A 20,602-nucleotide genomic window follows, 5' to 3' on the forward strand; every position below is an offset into this window, starting at 1 on the left:
CACTGCTCAAAAAAGTCATAATATGACATACAGGTATGTGTAAATTGAAACAACAAATATATGTCCCTGCCACAGAAAAATGTGCAGTCTCGCTCTTTATTCCACATATCATCCTGACTCCAAGAAACGTTCAAAATTGCATCCAGAAATGCATTTTAGGTCCCAGCCCAGTGGCCTAATAGAATATTTGGGATAATTCCATGAGTCTGTGGGACAGTTGCAACCTCAAATCTGGTGTATATCAAAAGTAACTTTCCTAGAGTCAGTGAGGACTGACTGTGTTGCTATGAGTGTGGCAAAACTATACTACTTCTTCAAAAATTTTCAAGAAAATGCTATGAGAATTAATAAGGAAAACATATCAACCCACCAACAGAATATCATATAAGGCCAAAGCACTCACACCAACAGGTAGAAGACTGAGAGCAAAGCCCTTTTATGTGTATGTGTCATTCTAAAATAGACTCCTGCAAGCATCCTGGTTAATATAACATACTGTTTGCCAAATATGTACTTTAAAAATAGCAGTCAACTGTATGGCATACCTTGAGTGGTGTTAAAGCTGCCTAGGTTTTGTTATACAAAGACTATGACAAGTTATAACATGCTGCCAGTGGAAAAAGAAGTGAAACAGCAAAAACCAAGCTGCATTAAGATTCTTGAATGAATACTTAATGGGGAAGGTTAAACCATAACAGGCATGTCTTAACTTTAATAAATCAGGGCACTTACTGAGATGACTAAACATGGATTTAGGATCTCCAGTGATTCAGGTGTTTATAGTTTGTCAACTAAACCTACAGTCGGGCATCTAAGGAAAAGTGTCCAGTATACCAGAAGTCTGTATACCTACAGCTTTAACGGCATGTAGATACTGACATTCTGCCCAGGGGAGCCTGAAGTTACACACTCTTCTTTTAAAATCTTGGTGTAGATTTCAGCTCTAGTAGTCTTAGATTTTGCAGAAACTAATGAGATTTTTTGCATTTCTGCTAAACTCTGATCAATTGATTGTTGTCCCAAACTTCTGTGTCTCCCTGTTTAAAAAAAAATAATTCCAGCCTGTTTGACATCTAGCTCACAAGCTCAGTAAAGCAGAAGTTTTTGTATTTGTTATTACCGGCCAGAACAATATTAACTCAACTGGGACAAGTTATTAATTTGTGTTACTAGAAATTTGTTTATGATCACTATTACTGATCCTTTTTCTTTTGTACAAACAAAAGTAAGTTAAGGACGTGGTTGCTGCTGTTTTAAAATGAACACTAATTGTGCAATTTGGAATTTGTTTTTGACTCATTGTAGGTTCGCAGCAAGAGCAAAGCAGCTAAAGCTGGACTGTGTGAGGGAGATGAGGTGGTGTCTATCAATGGCAAGCCTTGCGGAGACTTAACCTATGCTGAAGTTATCGTTCTGATGGAAAGCCTGACTGACGTCCTGCAGATGCTTATCAAGAGGTACAGGAATGCTCAGATTGTTTTGGTGCAATTCTGTTTAGTGAACCACATGGAAAATGCTGGTTTTGAATGCACTCATTTTGCAGACTTATACTGTGAGCTTCTGATAGTCCTCTTATCAATGCCTGTGACTCTGCTTGTCTCTGTGGAAAAGGGAGTATTTGATCTGAAGGAAATGATGTATATAATTTGAACAGCACAGTTCAGGCACGGAATTAAGAGTACAGTCTCCAAATGTAATGATTTTATTTCTTATTAAGTATTCTTAATACTTACAAGGTATCCACTACCATATCTGCATACTGCAGAGTCTGGAGTTCAATTATTCTTTCCACCTCTTTGAAGTAGTGAAGTGTTGTTATTCCCCACAGATAGGGAAGTGAGGCTTACAAAAAGCAAAGACTGTATAGATGGAGAAAGTGTATTACACAGATATGCCATGATGATGACATGGCAAATGGTTTTCTTGGGTGGCAAAATGTGTTAGTAGTCAGGAGGGGGAGAGGGTCTGGAAATCATGAATTCTATTTCTGTAGCTGTTATCACTTCACTAGATGAGGTGGGGCAAGTCACTTACAGCTCTCTGGGTCTCAGCTTCTCCGTTTATAAAATAATGACAGGGAATTTCAGTTTTCTTTGAAAATGCTTCGAGCTTCTTAGAGTGGAGAACATTCATGTAAATTTACAAGCAAGCCATCGTTACTGCTCACTGCGTATCAGCAGTCTATTCCAATAACTGTTCTGTAATTGTCATCAGTGTAATATATGCAATCTTGAGTTCAGAATCACCTACAGTAAACACATTCTCCCCAGACTTTGTGAATTCAGACAAGGTGAATTGACTTCAGTATGAGTAAGAAGAGGAAGAAAAGACCTAAGACTTCCACATTCCTTGTAAGGAATTATGGCTCCCCCCTGAGCTACTGCAGTTCCCTGAGTCTGCTCTCCCATAGGCAGGACCAGGAGGACAGAAGCAGCATCACTGGAAAAGGCTGAAAGGACTCTGGTGCAAAAAAGGCTCTTGTCTCTGGTTACCAGGGATGTCTAAACAGCATGTGAAATTTCTCTGTGGTTTCTGCAACGTGCGCAAAGGAAGTTTCCTAAAGTGTCTAGTGTCTAGTGGTTCAAAGTCTGCCTTCAAAACAAGAGGGTCTCAAGGAGTATTCATTTTATTTATAATAGACATTTTGCATAGCCTGTCTGTGCCTGTTGTCTTGGGCTGTGTGATGGATCAGTGTGATGAGATCAGGGGAACAGTGATAGCTAAGGATTACTGCTTACCTTCTCCATAGTGCATAGCTCTTGTTTCTGGTTCAGCAGTGTACCATTTGAATGCTCTTCATGTAATATTTGCATTCTTATATTTTTAATTCATAACATGACCACTGGAACTGCACTTGTAAAAAATATGTTTGTACCTGACCAGCTGTCTTCTTTTCAGCCATAGAAATAGCTCCATATGCTTTGATTCCTGCCTGTTGCTGCTCTATAACTGATACTTCAGTTTGTCTGAAGGCCACAGGATGCTCTAGCTGAAAGTGACACCATCTTCCATTCACTCCATTGCGCCTGCATGAAAGTACGGTGAATGGCAAGACAGATCATGAAAATCAGAACCAAAACAGAGTGCTTAGACCACGTAATTCAGTGTTTCATGGAATGAAACTGTGCCTGTTAGAAATTTTAAGAAAATTGCAGTTGATCAACACTCTGAAAGTGACAAAAAAGTTCTAAAGGAATTCACCAGGAGAATGTTTGAATTTCTTCTCATCAGCTCATCTCCCCCAACTCCCATCCCCTACTGTCAGTATTTTCCAGGGTATGGGAGAATAAATTGAAACACTTCACTTCCCCTGCCACCTCCTTTGTGGGTAGTAGCCCTCTCAGCACCACCACCAGAAGGATTTTTCAGGAAGTGTCTTAGCATCCTCTGAGAGCAATGAGAAGCAAATCTTTCCTTTCTTGAGTAGTCACTTGCTAGCAGACAGCTCAAGAAAGTGCTGGAAATCATGAGGAAAGAATAATGCCTAACTAAAGGGATGTTCCAGGGGTGATTCTTACATCCAAGCATCTTTCTCCAGCAGGGAAGAATATTTCTGCTTGGGGAGCTTCTGACTGTTCCTGAACTATTAGCATGAAGGATGAGATTTTCATAGGCATTCATTGTTGGCCTAATTCTGCTCTTACTAAGCTTACTGGGAAGAAAATTAGGCTTTTAAAGTAGTTTTTTAAATGCCACTTGGCCTTTGATGTCTACAAAAAGTTTTCCCAATCCCCTGTAAACCACAGCCAGTTACTGAGCAGCAGTGACCACAAAATCTTTGGTTTACAGGATCAGAAGAAAGAGACACCCTGCAGGGCTGGCACTCTCCACATGCTATGTGGGGGAGCATCTTACTGACCTTCCTGACAAATGCTGAACAGATGTATCCGGGAAACATCGACAGTGGGGACAGAAACAGAAACACTAGCCTGCTCTTTTCACATCAGTGTTAGCAACTCTTGGGCTACTGCTGAGTCTAGAAAGAAAACTTCTAGGGGGAAGAAGTGGGGAGTGTGCTCAGTGCATACCAAAATGAAATGCACCATGTAGGGAGTAAAACATGACTCTGAGACAGACCATGCCACGCTGACTCCATGAGTTCTGCTTCCTTCCTGGAATTACACCAGGGGTGGTGTTCCTGTAGTGCGCTGGAAAGACCTAAAACAAAAATAATAATTTGACAAAACAGAATCTTAAATGACAAAAAAGAGATCAGACCCAGTATTCTGCCTCAAAACATGGATACACATTTATGTCTATATAGAGTAGAAGTATATCCGTAAGTAGCAAGGGCCTTTTAAGGTGGAAATCTTTCTCTCTCACACATACACACAATCACTCAGCTACCAATAAAGGCTAAAATTTAGCTGGCCCAGCCCCCAGCCTCATATCTTACAAGGAAATGTTTACAGATTTCTGTAATTTATCTGTACTTAAGAGCAGTACAATTGATCATCCAAATAGCATAATACAATGAAATCCAGCAGCACTCACAAGGAGCTCCCTAAATTAAAATCTGTCTGACCTTTATGTAGCTCCATATGTGGTTTAATGAATATTACACATTTTGTGCTATTTGAAGCAGACCCAGACTGCTACAAACAGTATGCTGCATGGCTAGAAAGGCAAGTGATATTGAAGTTTCTTCAGAGCACTGACAGATTTATTTCTTCTGTTCCTTCTTCCAGCCTTTCTTTGTAGGGGGTTCCAAAGTTTCAGAATACCTGGGACCCACTTTTGATTTCAGAAATCTCTGTAATACTTGATATTAATCCTTTACTGAGGGTACCTTCCCTCATTTGCAAAAATGCTTTGCTACCTTCTTAGTCAACAGAAAGCCTTAATAACATGCTGCAGTCTTGCTGTACAGAAAAGGTTTCTTCTCAAATTAATAGTAGTCAGTACGGCCCAGAGTACTGAAAGCAGAAGCTAGAGCATACACGAGAAGTCCTAATACCAGTAAAACAGCCTAACTGGGCCAGGGGAATGAATAGTTTAAAAAAGGGAGCTACATTGAGGTATATAGTAGGCTTTAGGAAGTCAAAGTAATATTTGCCAGTTAGAAATACATATTTTTAATAACTAGGAAATATTGTATGGGTTCACTACCTTTTTTCACTGTATCACTGGAATAGGCCCAGAATGTTTCAATTATTCCATGGTATATAAGGATGATGATGCTTACAGGAATTCTTTGAATGTGTATTTTAAGTATTCATTCTCCTCCCTCTGATCCTCATCCAGTACTTATCTGTTCCATGGAGACTAAACTATATGGGACAGGAACTATATATGAGGATGGTGCCTAAAACAGTTGCAGTAATAGCCACAGAGCCAAAAATTGCATGACACCGCTCTTCTGGTGTCATGCAAAGTTAATCTTCTCCTGGACATGTGAAATATGAAGAAGCATTGTTCCAGAAGTCTCAGCAGCATTTGTGGAAACACAATAACAGAAATGTGTGAAAGCATATTGATGTTAGAAATTATATCATTCAATATTGCAGAAGGATGGTAGTAGGATCATAGTTCTACCGCAGTAGTGTAATTTCCCTGTTACTGAACTGTTAAGTTGACGAATTTTGAAAGACACAAAGATGCTTTAAGACCTCTACACTCTGGGAAAATTCTTCTACTTAAATGGACCTGAAGCAGGTACCACAATTAATATAGGGGAAAAAGTACTATACAGAAATTGCTTTTGTAACTACTTACAATTGCTGTGCTTACAGCAGCTTAATTTCTTGAATTACTTGTTTATGTATGTGCAGATCCTCCAATGGAATAAATGAAACCTTGAATGCTGAAAGAGAAAATGGAAAACATGATAACATAAAAACTGAGGACTATAGGGAGAGTACTACACTGCAGATTAACACAGCAAAAGAGATACCCCATGGAGATTTATGCATCACAGAGATATACAGTGAGACTCACCAGGGAGCAGGAGAAAGCAACATACACTTTTCTGAAACGAAACAAGAGACCACACAGAGCCACGGAATTACTCCTAAAGTGATAGGCACCTCCAAAGTGCTGGTGACAGATGAGGCTGCTTTCAGAGGGAAGACAGAAGAAAGAAGGCCAGGTACTATGGTTGAGCTGCAGTTGTCCCTCTCAAACGACACGTGCAAGGGCACCAATGTTCCTGCTGTGACTCTTTTAGGGGCAGAAAAAAGCACCCCTTCAGGAAGAGGACCCAGTGTACAACAAGATGGAACTGGCCCTGTAATTGCAATTCCCCTGGGCGTGAAAGAAGGCAACATCCAGTGGTCAAGCAAAGTAGTCCAGTTTTCTAGTGGCAAAGAGGTCAAGAGGATCCAAGGTGCAGCTCCATCCCTCCCCAGGGTGGAGGTGATCCTAGACTGTTCGGACAGGGAGAAGGAAGCACCCAGGTCTCTAGCTGAAAGGGGGTGTGTTGATTCTCAAGTGGAAGGAGGGCGGTCAGAAGCACCTCCTTCCCTCCTCTCCTTTGCAATCTCATCAGAAGGTACAGAGCAGGGAGAAGACGACCAGCACTCGGAAAGGGATCACAGACCTCTCAAGCACAGGGCGAGGCACGCAAGTAAGTATGTCCCATCTAATCATTTGCACTGCCTGAGGCTGTCTTTTGTAACTTTGAACATAATTTCAGAATTTAGACTGCATTAGAAAAAATGTTTAAAGATTTTTCTGCAGTTTTCTAACTTTCCTTCTGTCTGTCTTTTAAACGATTTCTTGCTTTATATATTTTTTCAGGGTCATACAATGCTCCTGGTGATGAGCCAAGAGTATACCCATGCCTTAACTGTGCTGAATAACTTTGCTTAGTAGACTTCCACTTTGAAATTAACTAATGACATTGTCCAACTAAAAATACTTACATCTCCAAAGAGGGCTGAATTGCGCTGGTCTTCTAATGTATAATCAGAGGCAATCTGTGGAATATCACAAAAAAAGCAAGTTGCTTGCACATGTCCAAGGGAATCCTGTGGATTTCTCCTTTTATAGCAAAAACTTTGTGTTGTCATTTGCATCACCTAAAATCAAAGCCATGCCACTGCTCTTAAAAGTTAATTAAAAAGGCTGGTAGAAAAGCTTGATGTTGCCTGCAGAAGAGATTTTGACAGACACTAGCATGTGTATAACTGTTACATGATCCTTTTAGTTTTGTCAGTCTTCTCTAGACTGTAAAGTGAACATGCTATTTCTCCTGACTCCCATACCCAGAGGTCAGCTTCAAAACGTGTCCAAGAAGTTTACATGAAAGTAAACTTGCAACTGGATCCAATATTAATTAACTGAATGTAGATATGTATTATTTATTTCTTTATCTATGTATTTATGTATTATTTTATTCATATGGCACCTTTCTATTGGTTACTTGCTCTTTCCCAACAATGTTAAGAATCCTGTCTGGGGATTTAGTAGCAGTATGTCAAAGGTGCTTGAATGTGTGCAGTGATATACTGTAGCAACAAGCTATTTCATATGCAGTGTTGGAATTAGTCAGCTAGCCCACTGCTAATTCCTCACTAAGCATATTTTTAGCATGATAACCATTTGTATCTTTTTGGCAAGTGGATTAAGCAGTTACTTATGCCTGAGTGTCTGTATGCAATCCACATATTTCTGGCATATTAAATGAAGCATAAAAGAAAAGTGCACATGCTTTACATTTTGGCTGCGAAGTTATAACCAACTGTGTGACTGTGCCTGTCTTTCTTAGAGAATTACTTGCAGTGCCTCTCGAATGAGGCAAAAGTACAAAGAATGAACTACGTATTACATGATAAACTCTGCTTTCAAGTAGTACATAGATTCTGTCCTTTTCCCATCTCAACCATGACAACCTCAATTCCTTCTAAACCTAGCGGCAGGTCATTATCCTTAGGAGCCACTGATTTAATCTATAGAAATGTTTGATTTTATTATTACTATTTGTAAATTCCTTATACACATTAGAAAAAACAAATTGCCAAGCACAGGGGAATAATCTGTGTGCAGCAAATACTATGCATGTTGTTTGTAAAATTAGAGGTTCTAATGCAGCATTTAAGTCTAAACTAGAGAAGAATAATTATTATAGGTGTTTGATCTCTTTAGCAGAAATTTTCCCTGTAAATAGTAATCAGATTATATTTACCTAAGCGGGTCAGATTTCTTGTGCCATCTTTTGAAACTATTGATTAAGCAACTATTCAGATTAATTAAGAAAAAACACCCTAGCAAAATGAAAAGTTTAAATTTTTTCTTTCCACAGAACTGTATGGGTACCTGTTGAATCCCCTTCCTAGAAAAACACTCACTGCTGATACAAGTAGCTTATTTGAAAGCATAGAACTTACACGCTGAAGGGTCACCATTTCTGTTTGCAGAGGCACTCTAACACTAAAGCCCATACTTTTGGAAAATGTCTTCAGTGACTATTGTAAGCATTTGGATTGTCAAAGGATTAAGCCAAGGGTTTTGTGATTTGGCCCTCTCAAAATAAAATATTACAAATTGCCGGTTCGGGTGCCATGCTCTTTTCTCTTTTATAGGTTCTTGTGAAAACCATTGGTCCAGTCATGCTGCCATCTGGCATAATGGCAAAACTCCAATTGTCTTTAATAGGAGAAGTATCAGACTCCATCTACTGACATGGCTAAAAGGATCATTGATAGAAAATACATCACATGGCTTTCTTTAATGAGTTTGCTTTATCTATACTAGCAAAAGTTACTAAATAATTTACTGTTCTGTTTTCATATATCAGAGGCATACTTTCTTCTTTTGAAATTAAGTAGGACCACTGATTTAGGCAGGAACAGCTTTAAATTCTAGCTTTTTAAAAGGGAGAAGTTATTGAGGCTGTCATTCATGAGATGCCATGGTAGAATATAAGGAAGGGAAAGAAACAGGAACACCACCTGACCAGTGTTGCCCCATGAGGCACATGCTCCGTGTCACATAACAAGGAAGCAGTCATGCTGATGTACAGTGCATCTATCAGCTTTACAGCTGCATGTGTTCCTGATGAAAACCAATAATTTATGCTTTAGGAAATATGTATTATTGATATATGCTAGTGAATATTCTTGAGTAGTTGAACGTCCTCTATTCAGTTCTTAAATGTGTATTAATTCTTGCCACATTTTCAAAATAAATATTCTGTAGCTGTTATATCCTATACAATTTTGGATTATGTTTCAGGCAAGTAATGCTTGCTAAAAGACTGAAACCTGCTTTCACTGAGTACCATGGCCAAAGTCCCATGTCTTCCAAGGGACTGAAAGTTAACACTTTTAACATTGTTTCTGTGTATGCCTTTTTGGATGTATACTTGCTTTTTAATAGATAATACATAGAAGCATACCAACTTTTATCAACTATACATGTTTTGTAAAGCATATGAGTTAAAGAAACACATAAATGGCAGAACCTGCTGCCACCATCAGACAGAATGAAACTCTGTTTCGGGCCTGGCTGGCTGGGAATGTCTACTGTAAGCCTAGGAACTGTGGTCAAAGACTTGATAACTACCAGGCCATAGAAATCGAATAAATGAGAAAATATCATCTGCCTGTTGCTGCTGAGAATACTTACGGGAATAAAAATCAAGAACACTAGAAATAAAGACAGATGTAATGTTCCTGTTGAACGAAGAAAGTCCTAAAGAAAATGATGTAGTCCTAAAGAAAGTGATGTAGCCTTTGAACTTGCATGGGTGTGACTCTAAGGAATGCTGGGTATGGAACAACAGAGTTGATATTGTGGGAAAAACTGAAGTATAATGACCTCTCCATGCAAAAGCAAATAAATGTTTTAATATGGCAGAAGGGGACAGTGGGCAAATTTCAGTATAGATAAATGCAAAACTATTTTAGTTATTATTAGCCTCAATGTATTTTTCTGCGCTGCATGCAATTAAACGTGCACTTCAATTCTTTCCAAAGGGCTCCGGCGAAGTGAGAGTCTGTCAGAGAAGCAGGTCAAAGAAGCCAAATCTAAATGTAAAAGTATTGCATTGCTGCTGACAGCAGCTCCCAATCCCAATTCCAAGGGGGTGTTGATGTTCAAGAAGCGTCGTCAAAGGGCGAGGAAATATACTTTAGTTAGCTACGGTACTGGGGAGTTAGAACGTGACGAAGACGAGGGTGAAGAAGGTGAAGGTGAAGAAGGGGACAAAGAAAACACTTTCGAAGTGAATTTGCTTGCAACAAGCGAGTCAGAAATAGATGAAGATTTCTTCTCTGACGTTGACAACGACGGTAAGATTGTGACATTTGACTGGGACAGTGGTCTACTTGAGGTTGAAAAGAAGACAAAAAGTGGAGAGGAGATGCAGACACTTCCAGAGAGCACAGGTAAAGGGGCCCTCATGTTTGCCAAGAGACGGCAGAGGATGGATCAGATTACAGCTGAGCAAGAGGAGACAAAGGCACGTACAGTGCATACGGAGGAACGAAGGGAAGCCACCATCTCAGAGAACTTCCAGAAAGTAAGCTCTTCAGTCTATCAAACAAAAGAGGAAGAAATGTCAAGACAGCAGACATGTGTGAGCAAAAGCTACACAGACATGAGCCAGAATCATAGCAAAACGGTACAACAAAATGGCTTTGGCTTAGCACCAGACACAAACCTCTCTTTTCAGTCCTCTGAAGCTCAAAAAGCCATGTCTTTGAATAAAACAGCTAAACCCTTCCCTTCTGGGGTTCAAAACCGAGCAGCTGCACCATTTTCACCCACAAGAAATGTCACTAGTCCTCTTTCAGATATACCAGCACCACCTCCTTACTGCTCTCTAAGCCCACCACCTGAGGCTTTATACAGACCTGTTTCAGCTCCTGTAGCCAGCAGAACTGCCCCAACTGTGTGGTCACCCATGGAGCCAACAGAACACATAGCATCCAGAGATGAAAGGATTGCGGTGCCAGCCAAAAGAACTGGGATACTGCAAGAGGCAAAGAGAAGAAGCACTTCAAAACCTATGTTCACTTTCAAAGAAACACCCAAAGTAAGTCCTAATCCTGCCCTGTTGTCCCTTGTACACAATGCAGAGGGCAAAAAAGGTACTGGAGCTGGTTTTGAGTCCGGACCTGAAGAAGACTACCTCAGTTTGGGAGCAGAAGCCTGCAATTTCATGCAGACTCAAGCATCTAAACAAAAGGCCCCTCCTCCTGTTGCTCCAAAGCCTTCGCTCAAGGTCTCTCCTATTGCTGATACTCCAGTTTCACCAGTTTGGTCTCCTCCAGCTGTGGCTTCTAACAAGTCTCCTTCTTTCCCAGCACCAACCTCACCTCAGGCAGCATATCCTGCACCATTCAAATCTCCAGAGTATCCTCATTCTCCTGCCCATCCCCCAAGTACTCTCAACCTAGCTGGTCCTTTCAAAGGGCCTCAGGCAACCCTAGCGAGTCCAAACCATACACCCAAGACAACACCGGTCACACCAAGTGCTGGAGGAACAAAGCCACCCTTTGAGATGCCACCAGCTATGAGTGGAAAAGGAGCACAGTTATTTGCCAGAAGGCACTCTCGAATGGAGAAGTATGTGGTGGATTCAGAGACTGTGCAGGCAAACATGGCACGAGCCTCATCCCCAACTCCATCTTTACCAGCTTCCTGGAAATATTCATCTAATGTCCGAGCACCTCCACCTGTTGCTTATAATCCCATCCACTGCCCATCTTACCCTCCTGCTGCTACCAAGTCCTCCTCGAAGTCCACCGCTGCTACCAAAAATACGAAAAGAAAACCTAAGAAAGCTCTCAATGCTTTGGATATTATGAAACATCAACCTTATCAACTCGATGCATCTTTATTTACTTTTCAACCTCCTAGTACTAAGGAAAGCCTTACTATTAAGCAGACATCAAAGTTGTCCACTTCAAAGCAAGCTCTACCTTTAAGACCACCTAGTGTTGGCTCTCCTACTAACACCCGGGCATCTTCAGTGTACTCCGTGCCAGCCTACAGTTCACAACCTTCGTTCCAGTCAAATGCTTCTATCCCAGTAAATGAATCATATTCACCTACAGGCTACTCTGCATTTTCTAAGCCAGAAACCACCACATCTTCTTTGTTTACTGCTCCGAGGCCAAAATTTTCAGCAAAGAAAGCTGGCGTCACTGCACAGGTGTGGAAGCCATCAATTATTGAAGAGTAAACCTTATAGCTGAAACTTAGTGTCCATTTTGCTTGCAATCAATTGAATGGTAACCTGGCATGGAAACAGTGCCAATAGTATTCCTTAGTTTACTTAATAATGTCAGATGTATCACCTCAAACCTGGGTCCAAAATATTTGAACTTTTTCAAGGAATCAAAATACATAACATTTTAGCACATTTATGTATATTATCAGATGCTTTATACACATAACATCCTGAAATGAATAGATACCATTGTATTAAGTAAGCAGGACACTAAGTTTTTGCTCTAGGACTACTACAACAGAAACAACAGTAAGCAATATTCCTGGAATGTCAAATTAATAGAGAAGAGCTTTCTTTCTGTTCCCCTCCCCAACTATGTTCTAATGACCTAGGGATTTGAGGACTTTTTTTTTTTTTTAAGTGCCTTATTAAATGATATGAATAGTAGTATGTGTTACTAACATAGCATAAAATAGATACAGTATTAGACTCTGACTGATCATTAGCAGAATACAACTGGATAGACCTTGGGCCTGCACAGAGCCCCACTGAGTTCAGTCAGAATCTGTCCTGGCTCAAAGGTCCTTCCACGGGAATCTGGTTGATTGGCCAGGGGCATAGTTCGTAAGCTATGTGGATCAGCTGTGATCCAAAATCATGAATTGCCTCTGTGATTTCACAGAGAATGTCCTATAAGAGATGCTGGAGTGTTCTGAAGTCTAAAAGAGGTGGAAAGACAGCTGGAAAAATTGTTAAAGATTTCCCATTTTGGGGAAACTTGACATCCCAAGCGCAGACATATTTTTAGCCAAAGTTTGCGTTGAATCCAGCAAGTAAAATAGATCAAAGTTATTGAACAGTCAGAGAGGTAAGCTGGGTTTTGCAGCTGCAAGGTAATGCAATAGTTTCTTGTGAAAGCACAGTGATTGAGAACTGAAGGGATACATATATTCAAGAATACTGATTCTTGCAACCAGAGTAGTCTATGCCACAGAAATTAGCACTTAATAGTAAATCATAAATATGACCATGTCTTCCTATTGGTCTCTCATACACATTTTATTATTTTCCCTTGGGGCTTTACAGTGCTTCTTCCCACTTCAAATCTTTTTACTCTGGTCTTATATTTTCACCTTTTAAGTGTTATATTGGGGACTAAGCATTGAAATACTGCTACTGTAGACAATTAAAGAGTCTGTGGTCTTAAAAGCTACTGTATAATATTGCAGTGAATACATTTGGTTGTACATGCAGAAAGCAGACTGGAATCAAAGCCTAATCAAGCCAATAAAAATCACTCCTTTGATTTTTGGACCTCCAAAATCCTTTTCTCTCCTTTAAATTTTGGATTGGGATACTGACTGCATTATAAGAAAATGACCAAGTGATCCATCTCTTTCTTAAAATTCAGGAGAATGATGGGAAATTAAAACAAAAATAGTTTGGAAAAGTCAAGAAAGAATTACACTGCATTTACCTGGAAATAGAAAGTAGCAATATTTTAATCCTTCAGAGACCTCCCTTCTATCTGTTTTCCACTGTCAATATCTGTATTTTTCTTCTATCATTAAACTTGTCCCTTTCCTCTCTGCCTGTTTGGGGTTTTTTCCTTTGGTTTGGTTGCTATTTTTTTGTTTCACTTACATGTACAGACTGACAGTATATTTTAGGGGAAATCTATTTTCTATGCTATCCCATTAATATGTAATCTCCTCCCTTCCTTCCTCCTTGCCCTTCCCTTTCCTTTTCTCCCTCCTTCCTTCCCCTCTAGTAAAAGTTACATACACTATTTTAGGTAGAAGTTTAAGATAGTAGCACCTACCTGGAATAAAGATATCCTACCAAAGACAAGTAGTGCTGCTAGAGAGATACATAGAAATCCAATCAGCCATATTGACTCTACATGTTTTTACCTACAGTCTCCTCCTGTAAAATATATCTGTAAACTATAATCACACTTCTGTACTTGTTCACCCTACCACAAATAAGAATCTTTCCTTAACGAGGAGATTTTTAGCAGTTTTGTACTTCCACCACAAGTGTTGATGTTGATGCATGTGGCTACTAACAAGATGCAGCAGCTTACACATCATGGCCACCAGTTTGTATCAGGCTCAGGTCAGTAACTTCTGGAATTCATCACCAGTTACTGAGTATCCTATGCGAAATACATGAATTACTGAAATCTAACTTCTAAGCCTATATATGCCTACATGGCATACCACTTTCCAAGTAAGAAACAATAAGCGTTATTATTCTAAATATCAGCAGAAGAAACAAAAGGTAAAGCTGGGATATATTCTCAGCCGAAGGACATCAGCTCTCCAGAAAGACAGAAGTCAAATTAATAGGAACTAGAGAAATGCCATGGACTGAAACAGAACATTTCAGTTTCCTGAGTCATCTGTCTAGAACTAAATTCACATGAAAGACAGAAATGCATAATTGTCATCTTTAAAAACATTTTGATATTTCTTTCATTTTCAGCACGACCCCAAAGTTCACTTAAGAAGTCAACTAAATCATATGCCTGTTTACAGCAATAAGCAAAAAGTCAGCTTCCGTGATAGCAATATAAAATATAGTTATTAGCCTATCTTCTCTTTACTTTGTCCAAAAGAAAAAGAAGTGCATCTATGCCGAAAATTTGGATTTAGATCACATTTGGATTTTTTGCTGTTATTCAAATAGAAGTATTTCATATGACCTACAAGAATGACAGAAGGATTTTTTAAAGCACCAATAACAGTTAAAAGCAAAAGCCCCAGTGATATTAGTCCTCTTAACTCAGCTAAGATCTTTTGAAAATCCCATTCAAAGTCCAACTCTGAATTCAATTTCATATATACACATCTTGAACTTGCCTTCAAGACTCTTTTTACTAATCAGGTAAGTCTGCAATTCTTACTAATATTTCAGAAGACTAGCCTACTTAAAGTAACACTTTTATCCAAAATGTAAATTCTTGTGAAGCAGGTATTTAGAGGAAAGTTGAGCTGTTCATTGTCATAAGTCTAAATAAAAGCTAACGACGATGTCAAACATCGCTGAAATTTCAAGAAAATGAATGATTTGTGTAGAGAGAAGCCATCTGAAATTTCGCTTTGAAAGGGCAATAAGCTTTTGCAAATGCTTTTCTGAAAAAGCTATTAGAATTATTTCAATATAATACGACATAGCTACCAATATGCAATTGTTATGTTTACTATATAAGCATATTTAACAGTGAATTTTAGGCCACCCCTAATAACAATACTTCCAGTATATTCACATTAAAAGAGGAATTTAAGTGTTTTATATTATTTTTAGCACATTTAATTATAGCCCATGCTGGAAGTATTACACTGCACCAGTTTGGATCTCACATTCTAGACACCCTTTTCATGAAAACAGCTACCTCAATCAAGAGCTTACATACTTTCAATTTCTGATTCAGTTATAAACCTCTTGTTATAAAACCTGAATTATAAGTTTTGTTTTGGAGATCAGTAGCTTTTAGACAAAAACTTAAAATCTCTGTTGCAAAAATAAAAGACAAAATTTAGCTCTTGAACAAAGAACTGCTTAAATTCCAACACCCTCTCTTCTCTGGGGAGAACCACTCTTATCATGTTCCTGCTCAGCAAAAGATGACATATAATGACACAAACAGAAAGATATTTCAATGTTTTTTTTTTCTGTGGGAACTTTTACAAAGTAAACATTATCATCTGTTACAAGTAAGCCTCATTCTTTTGCTTTCTGCTCTCTTACGGAAGAAATAATTTTGCCAGTGTCCTAAGACATGTGACAACATCCAGTGACAATAAGCTGCTTGGTTCCAAAAGAACCTGGCCGATGCTGTGGGACTTCATAACACACTTATATCGAGACTTGCAGCAGGGAATGCTAGACACACTGACAATTCACTTTGAGATCAAGCCAAATGCCATTTTCAGATCAGCCATCAAAAGGAGGTTTCTGTTAAATTTTGTCTGAAGTCTTCTTGCACTGGCCCTCACTTTATAGACTGAATTTTATTTTTTTAATTTTGTATACCTGATTTTATTTTATATGAGACATTCAAGAGCTGAGACACAAAATCAGCCCTACAACTGCAGTGACCCATTTTGCTGTCACCACAGCAATTCTGTGGCAATGAGCTTATTTTCTTTCTGTCAGAGTGCTGTTATTATTCACACTAAAATGAATGTTCAGAATTCACACAAATTTGTATTTGAAGTAAAGAAATACTAAGAGGTTGAGGTATCAGCAGGCTCCAAAAATTAGGAAGTGAGGGGCTTGTGCGTGGTTCAGGTAAGAAAATAAGTGCTAAGTGGTAGAGCAGCAATTTTGAGAGATGACTAGCATTAGAGGGAGCCAAGCAGTGGGGAAAAAACTCCAAGAAAAAAGCAGAGACTGCACAGGATAGAATACCTATCAGAGGATCATGAAATACTGAAGGTACAAAAGAAGAAAACAATCAGCAAGAAGGGTTTCATTATTCTGCACAGAGATGGCTGACTATTTCCAGCCTTTTGTTGAAATTTTCTAGATTATTCTTGGATAACAGAATGCTCACATCACTGGGCATGATTTTTTTCCTCTACTATTTAGAAAAAGATTGTGAAAGAAGTGAAATGCTAATACCCAGCACAAAGAAAAAAGTGAGCTTTAAAAAAAGGCAGGCCCTATCAATAGACTATTGCTCTGAGAGACAACAGATCTACAAACATATTATCCTAGATAGCTCCTATACACGAGAGTTTTAAAAAATACCAAGGGGAACTCTGATAAAAGATTATAAGCAATTATAAAGAGAACTTGACACCAGATGATGTGATCTGGGAGGAGCACTGTTTATCAAGTATCCAGAAGGACACCTCAACAAAGGACCAGACTTGCCATCATGTTGTGCTGCTCCAGCATCTCTGCGGGGAATCCTCTGTGCACTATGAGGTAGGGAAATACCAGTGAAATGACAGCACTCTTTGCAACTAACAATTTGCAAAATCTTTCTCCTCTCTTTTTCTAGGGCCCTTTTCCAGATTTTGTAGCTTTAAGAATAAAAAAAAGATTGGTTCTAGAATGATCCACTCTTCCAGTCTTGCCTTTTTAACAAAACATGATACAACTTTCTTTGTCTGAAGTCAAACACCCAGGATTCCACTGATCGCTTTGGTGGTTCGGCACGGCGAGTGCAAATCTTAATTACACAGCTTGGCATAATGTTATTTTATACTGAGCCTACTCAGCTTGAAATAGAAATGTTATACAAAGAATAAATTTCACAAGATCTTCAAAAACCTGTGGATTCAGAAGCTCTGAATTACTCACTGCAGGTAGATTTCCTAGGAAAACTTGTGACCCTGATAATTTCATAGCACAGTTGGTGCCACTGTCACAACTTCATAATACCCATGACAACGACTGTTCTGCCTGCAGTTTAATTTTCTTTGGTTAAGTTAACAGTTTTAGATATGTACAGGTATTTTTGCCAGTCCTAGCCATGCTACCTGAGTATCTTTTATGAACCAAACCGGGCTGTAAGCTTCTTCAGAGAAGGTTTCCACGTACTTCCTTGCTGGTTGTCAGAAAGTGCAGAGGTGCAACAAATGAGAAAAAAAAAAAACATGGTGGCATTCCATTAAAAATTCAAAAGATTACACAAAGGAGAGGCAGCAACATCTTTTTATGGTGACGTAAATCTGCACCTGCACTGTACTCTGTTGCACAGCTGTGAGCATTTCAGGTGCACAAAATGATAAACTTTTCCCATCCTAAGGTTACTTTCAGACATGTGTTTTGGTAGAGAAACTTGACAGATTTGGTACTGCTACAGGAACTGTACTGAAGCAAGCACCTGACCCTGTGTATATGTAATTTTGAAAAAAACAATGTTAAACACTACTTAGATTGCAAAATGAGGCACTTGGAATTAATGTTAATCCAACTGTCCTGGGCATCTGTGTGACAAAAAGATCTGTAATCATGTCATCATCTGCTATTTTTTTCTGTAGGACTTCAGACTCAATTCAAGGCACAGAATGGCACTGCTTATCTGAGGAGTAGCTCTTCACTGTTTTGTTTTGACATTGTTCTGCGCTCAGCACCATTCCTTACTTGACGTATACTCTTCAAAGTGTGCTTTTCATGCAGAATTATTTCCTCACAGGTTTTTTGGTTAGTACCCAAGTCAGTCAGAAGCCATAGTTAATTTTTACACTGTTGCATGCTACAAATGAGTAAATAGGGTATGAAGAGTGTGGCACTGATACTAGGACACTCAGTAGCCTTGGGTGTCCAGTTCAAGACACTTAGCATCTTCAGAGCCCAGTAGCATATGAACTAGTTACTGTATCAAAGTATGTGATCCTTAACATCAGTCTGTGAGTGTTAACACGTCACAGGTCTCCAGGTGGAAGCCCACAAAGGGAATCCTCAGTGACCAGCTATGAAATCCAACCAGTGAAAGCATCTTTTGCACAATATACTCCTTTGCTATATAATCCTAATATTTCCTAAATGAAGCCCTGAAACACTGCTGGATGGGGCAGAAGTCCTGAAATTTAATTAAAATGCACTGGGCAATGATGCTTGCATGTCATAGCTTTTGAATACTTAACCTTCCGACTTCACTAGCATTGCTTCAGCATAGCTTTGTGTGTTTAAGACCCAAGGGTTTTCTAAGAACAACAAACCAAATCCCAGAATACTATCATACAGCATACTGTAACCAACAGGTTCCTCCAGCATGGCTTGAACCACAATAGACAACTGCCACCATGCTGCTACAGTGACTGGCAGCAAAGACATGATGACATCCCGCCTCTGAATCAGCACTGGGAGGATGACACAGGTTTCCAACGCAGCTTCACAGTCTTTTCTGACAGCAGAGAGGCTGAGAAAGGGCAAACTCCATTCCTCTGGGGAAGAAATTTCCCTGCAACTCTGGAGGAAAGCATACAGTAATGTGGACAGGTTCCTCTCCCCAGATGTACCTTCCTTGGCCCATTTATTAATTTTTTTCTTTCTCTGGTCTCCTCCCTGTAGCCTCATTGCCAGATACACAGGTGAATTTTCCATTCCTTAAGTTTCTCATCCAAACTCAGGAACCTTGGGCATCAGGTCCTAGTCTCATCACTCTTCAACCCAGTGCTGAATACAGATTTTCCTTCTGTATCAAGTATTACCAGCTCCTGGTTTTGCTTTGTCCAGTCTCTTCTCTATCCTTCCCTTGTCTGCTGCTTCTGTCCCGTTGAAAGTCTGCTTCTTGCGCCCCTGTATTAAATTAGACGTTCCCCCGCCTTGAGGCTGCTTGGGCTCAGACAGGAGGTCTTGGCCTCTTTCAAGGGGCAGCTGTGCTCCGCAGTGCCTCTCCGTCCCGATCAGTGAGCCTGCAGCCTCAGGTCCGGACCCGAAGGTGGGAAGCGACATGGGTGCGCACCATACGCCTGCACGCGTCACTTCTCTGTGAATGAAAACCCAGCTGTGCAGCCTGCACAGGGGCTGGGGAACATCCCAATGACTTCTCTGGCCTGCAGGGGTCCACATCGCCTGCAGTTTAGACAGGCGGAGGAAGCACGAGGACAGTCTCTTTATTCTTCTGTGTGGTGTCCAAAGACATCGCAGCCCATAGCAGCTTAGACCTGTAATAATGAATAAAATCCTCCTGCCTGACAAAATATTACCACTGCCAACAGAGTTCTCAGGAACTAGCTGTAAAAAGCAAGGTGCTCCTATTGAGTCCATATAAGGCTTTTAGCTTAAATATACATGGGCAAGTTTGCATGGAAATATGAGACACTTCAGATACAATGATTAGTCTCAAACCAAACCACTCAAAAGTGGTACCACTTTTCAAGGAAAAGGATGCTAGATTTTTTGGTCACTGACAGGTACTTTTCCCTGCTCTCACTCTTTGAAATGGTTGAACCGTATAGGTTCATTTGCTTGAAAAGTATAGGAAATGGTTGGGTCATTTGGGATGAAGTAAATAAGAAAAAACCCAAAAAACTAAGACTGAAAATTTCAGTTTGAAAGATTTGTTAAGAAAATTATAAGGAACTGGATAACTTATTTTTTTGTTTGGATATGTTCAGCAACAATAATAACACCACCTTCAAGTATTACAATAAAATTAATACTTATTTTCTTTTATTTTAGAAAAAATATAATTAACCTTTACTTTATATCAATTTAAAATCCTTTCATTGTTCATACAAAATTCCAAGGTCAGAAACGAGGACCAAATTTGCACTTATTTTTCAAATGTTCATTCACAAGGCTTCATCTTCTAAGACCTTCCTCTAAGCGGTGTAATAGAAAAGTCCAGAAGGTGGCAGCAAATATTCTTCCTTTCAAAAAATAAAGTATTCCAAGGAAAGCTAAGATGCCTATGGCCAAAAAAATTTCAGCCATTTGCTTTTTATAGGCATAACTGTATTGTATTTTGATAATCATATGTGGATAAAGATTAAATGATAATGGAAAGCACTGACTTGA

General features: G+C 39.4%; 1 protein-coding gene across 1 annotated transcript in view; it reads left to right on the top strand.

Annotated features, from left to right (window-relative positions):
* Nucleotides 1–20,602, top strand: part of SYNPO2 (synaptopodin 2) — a gene marked incomplete at both ends in the record, with an annotated part of 89,042 nt that overhangs the window by 61,926 nt on the left and 6,514 nt on the right. Inside the window, 3 exons of the mRNA XM_081999750.1 lie at nt 1,306–1,457; nt 5,772–6,565; nt 9,918–12,100. Of these exons, the coding sequence (XP_081855876.1) occupies nt 1,306–1,457; nt 5,772–6,565; nt 9,918–12,100 (3,129 nt within the window). The remainder of the gene's footprint in view (nt 1–1,305; nt 1,458–5,771; nt 6,566–9,917; nt 12,101–20,602) is intronic.

The sequence above is a fragment of the Phaethon aethereus genome (assembly GCF_964289735.1).
Source record: "Phaethon aethereus genome assembly, chromosome: 4".
NCBI classification, from domain to species: Eukaryota; Metazoa; Chordata; class Aves; order Phaethontiformes; family Phaethontidae; genus Phaethon; species Phaethon aethereus.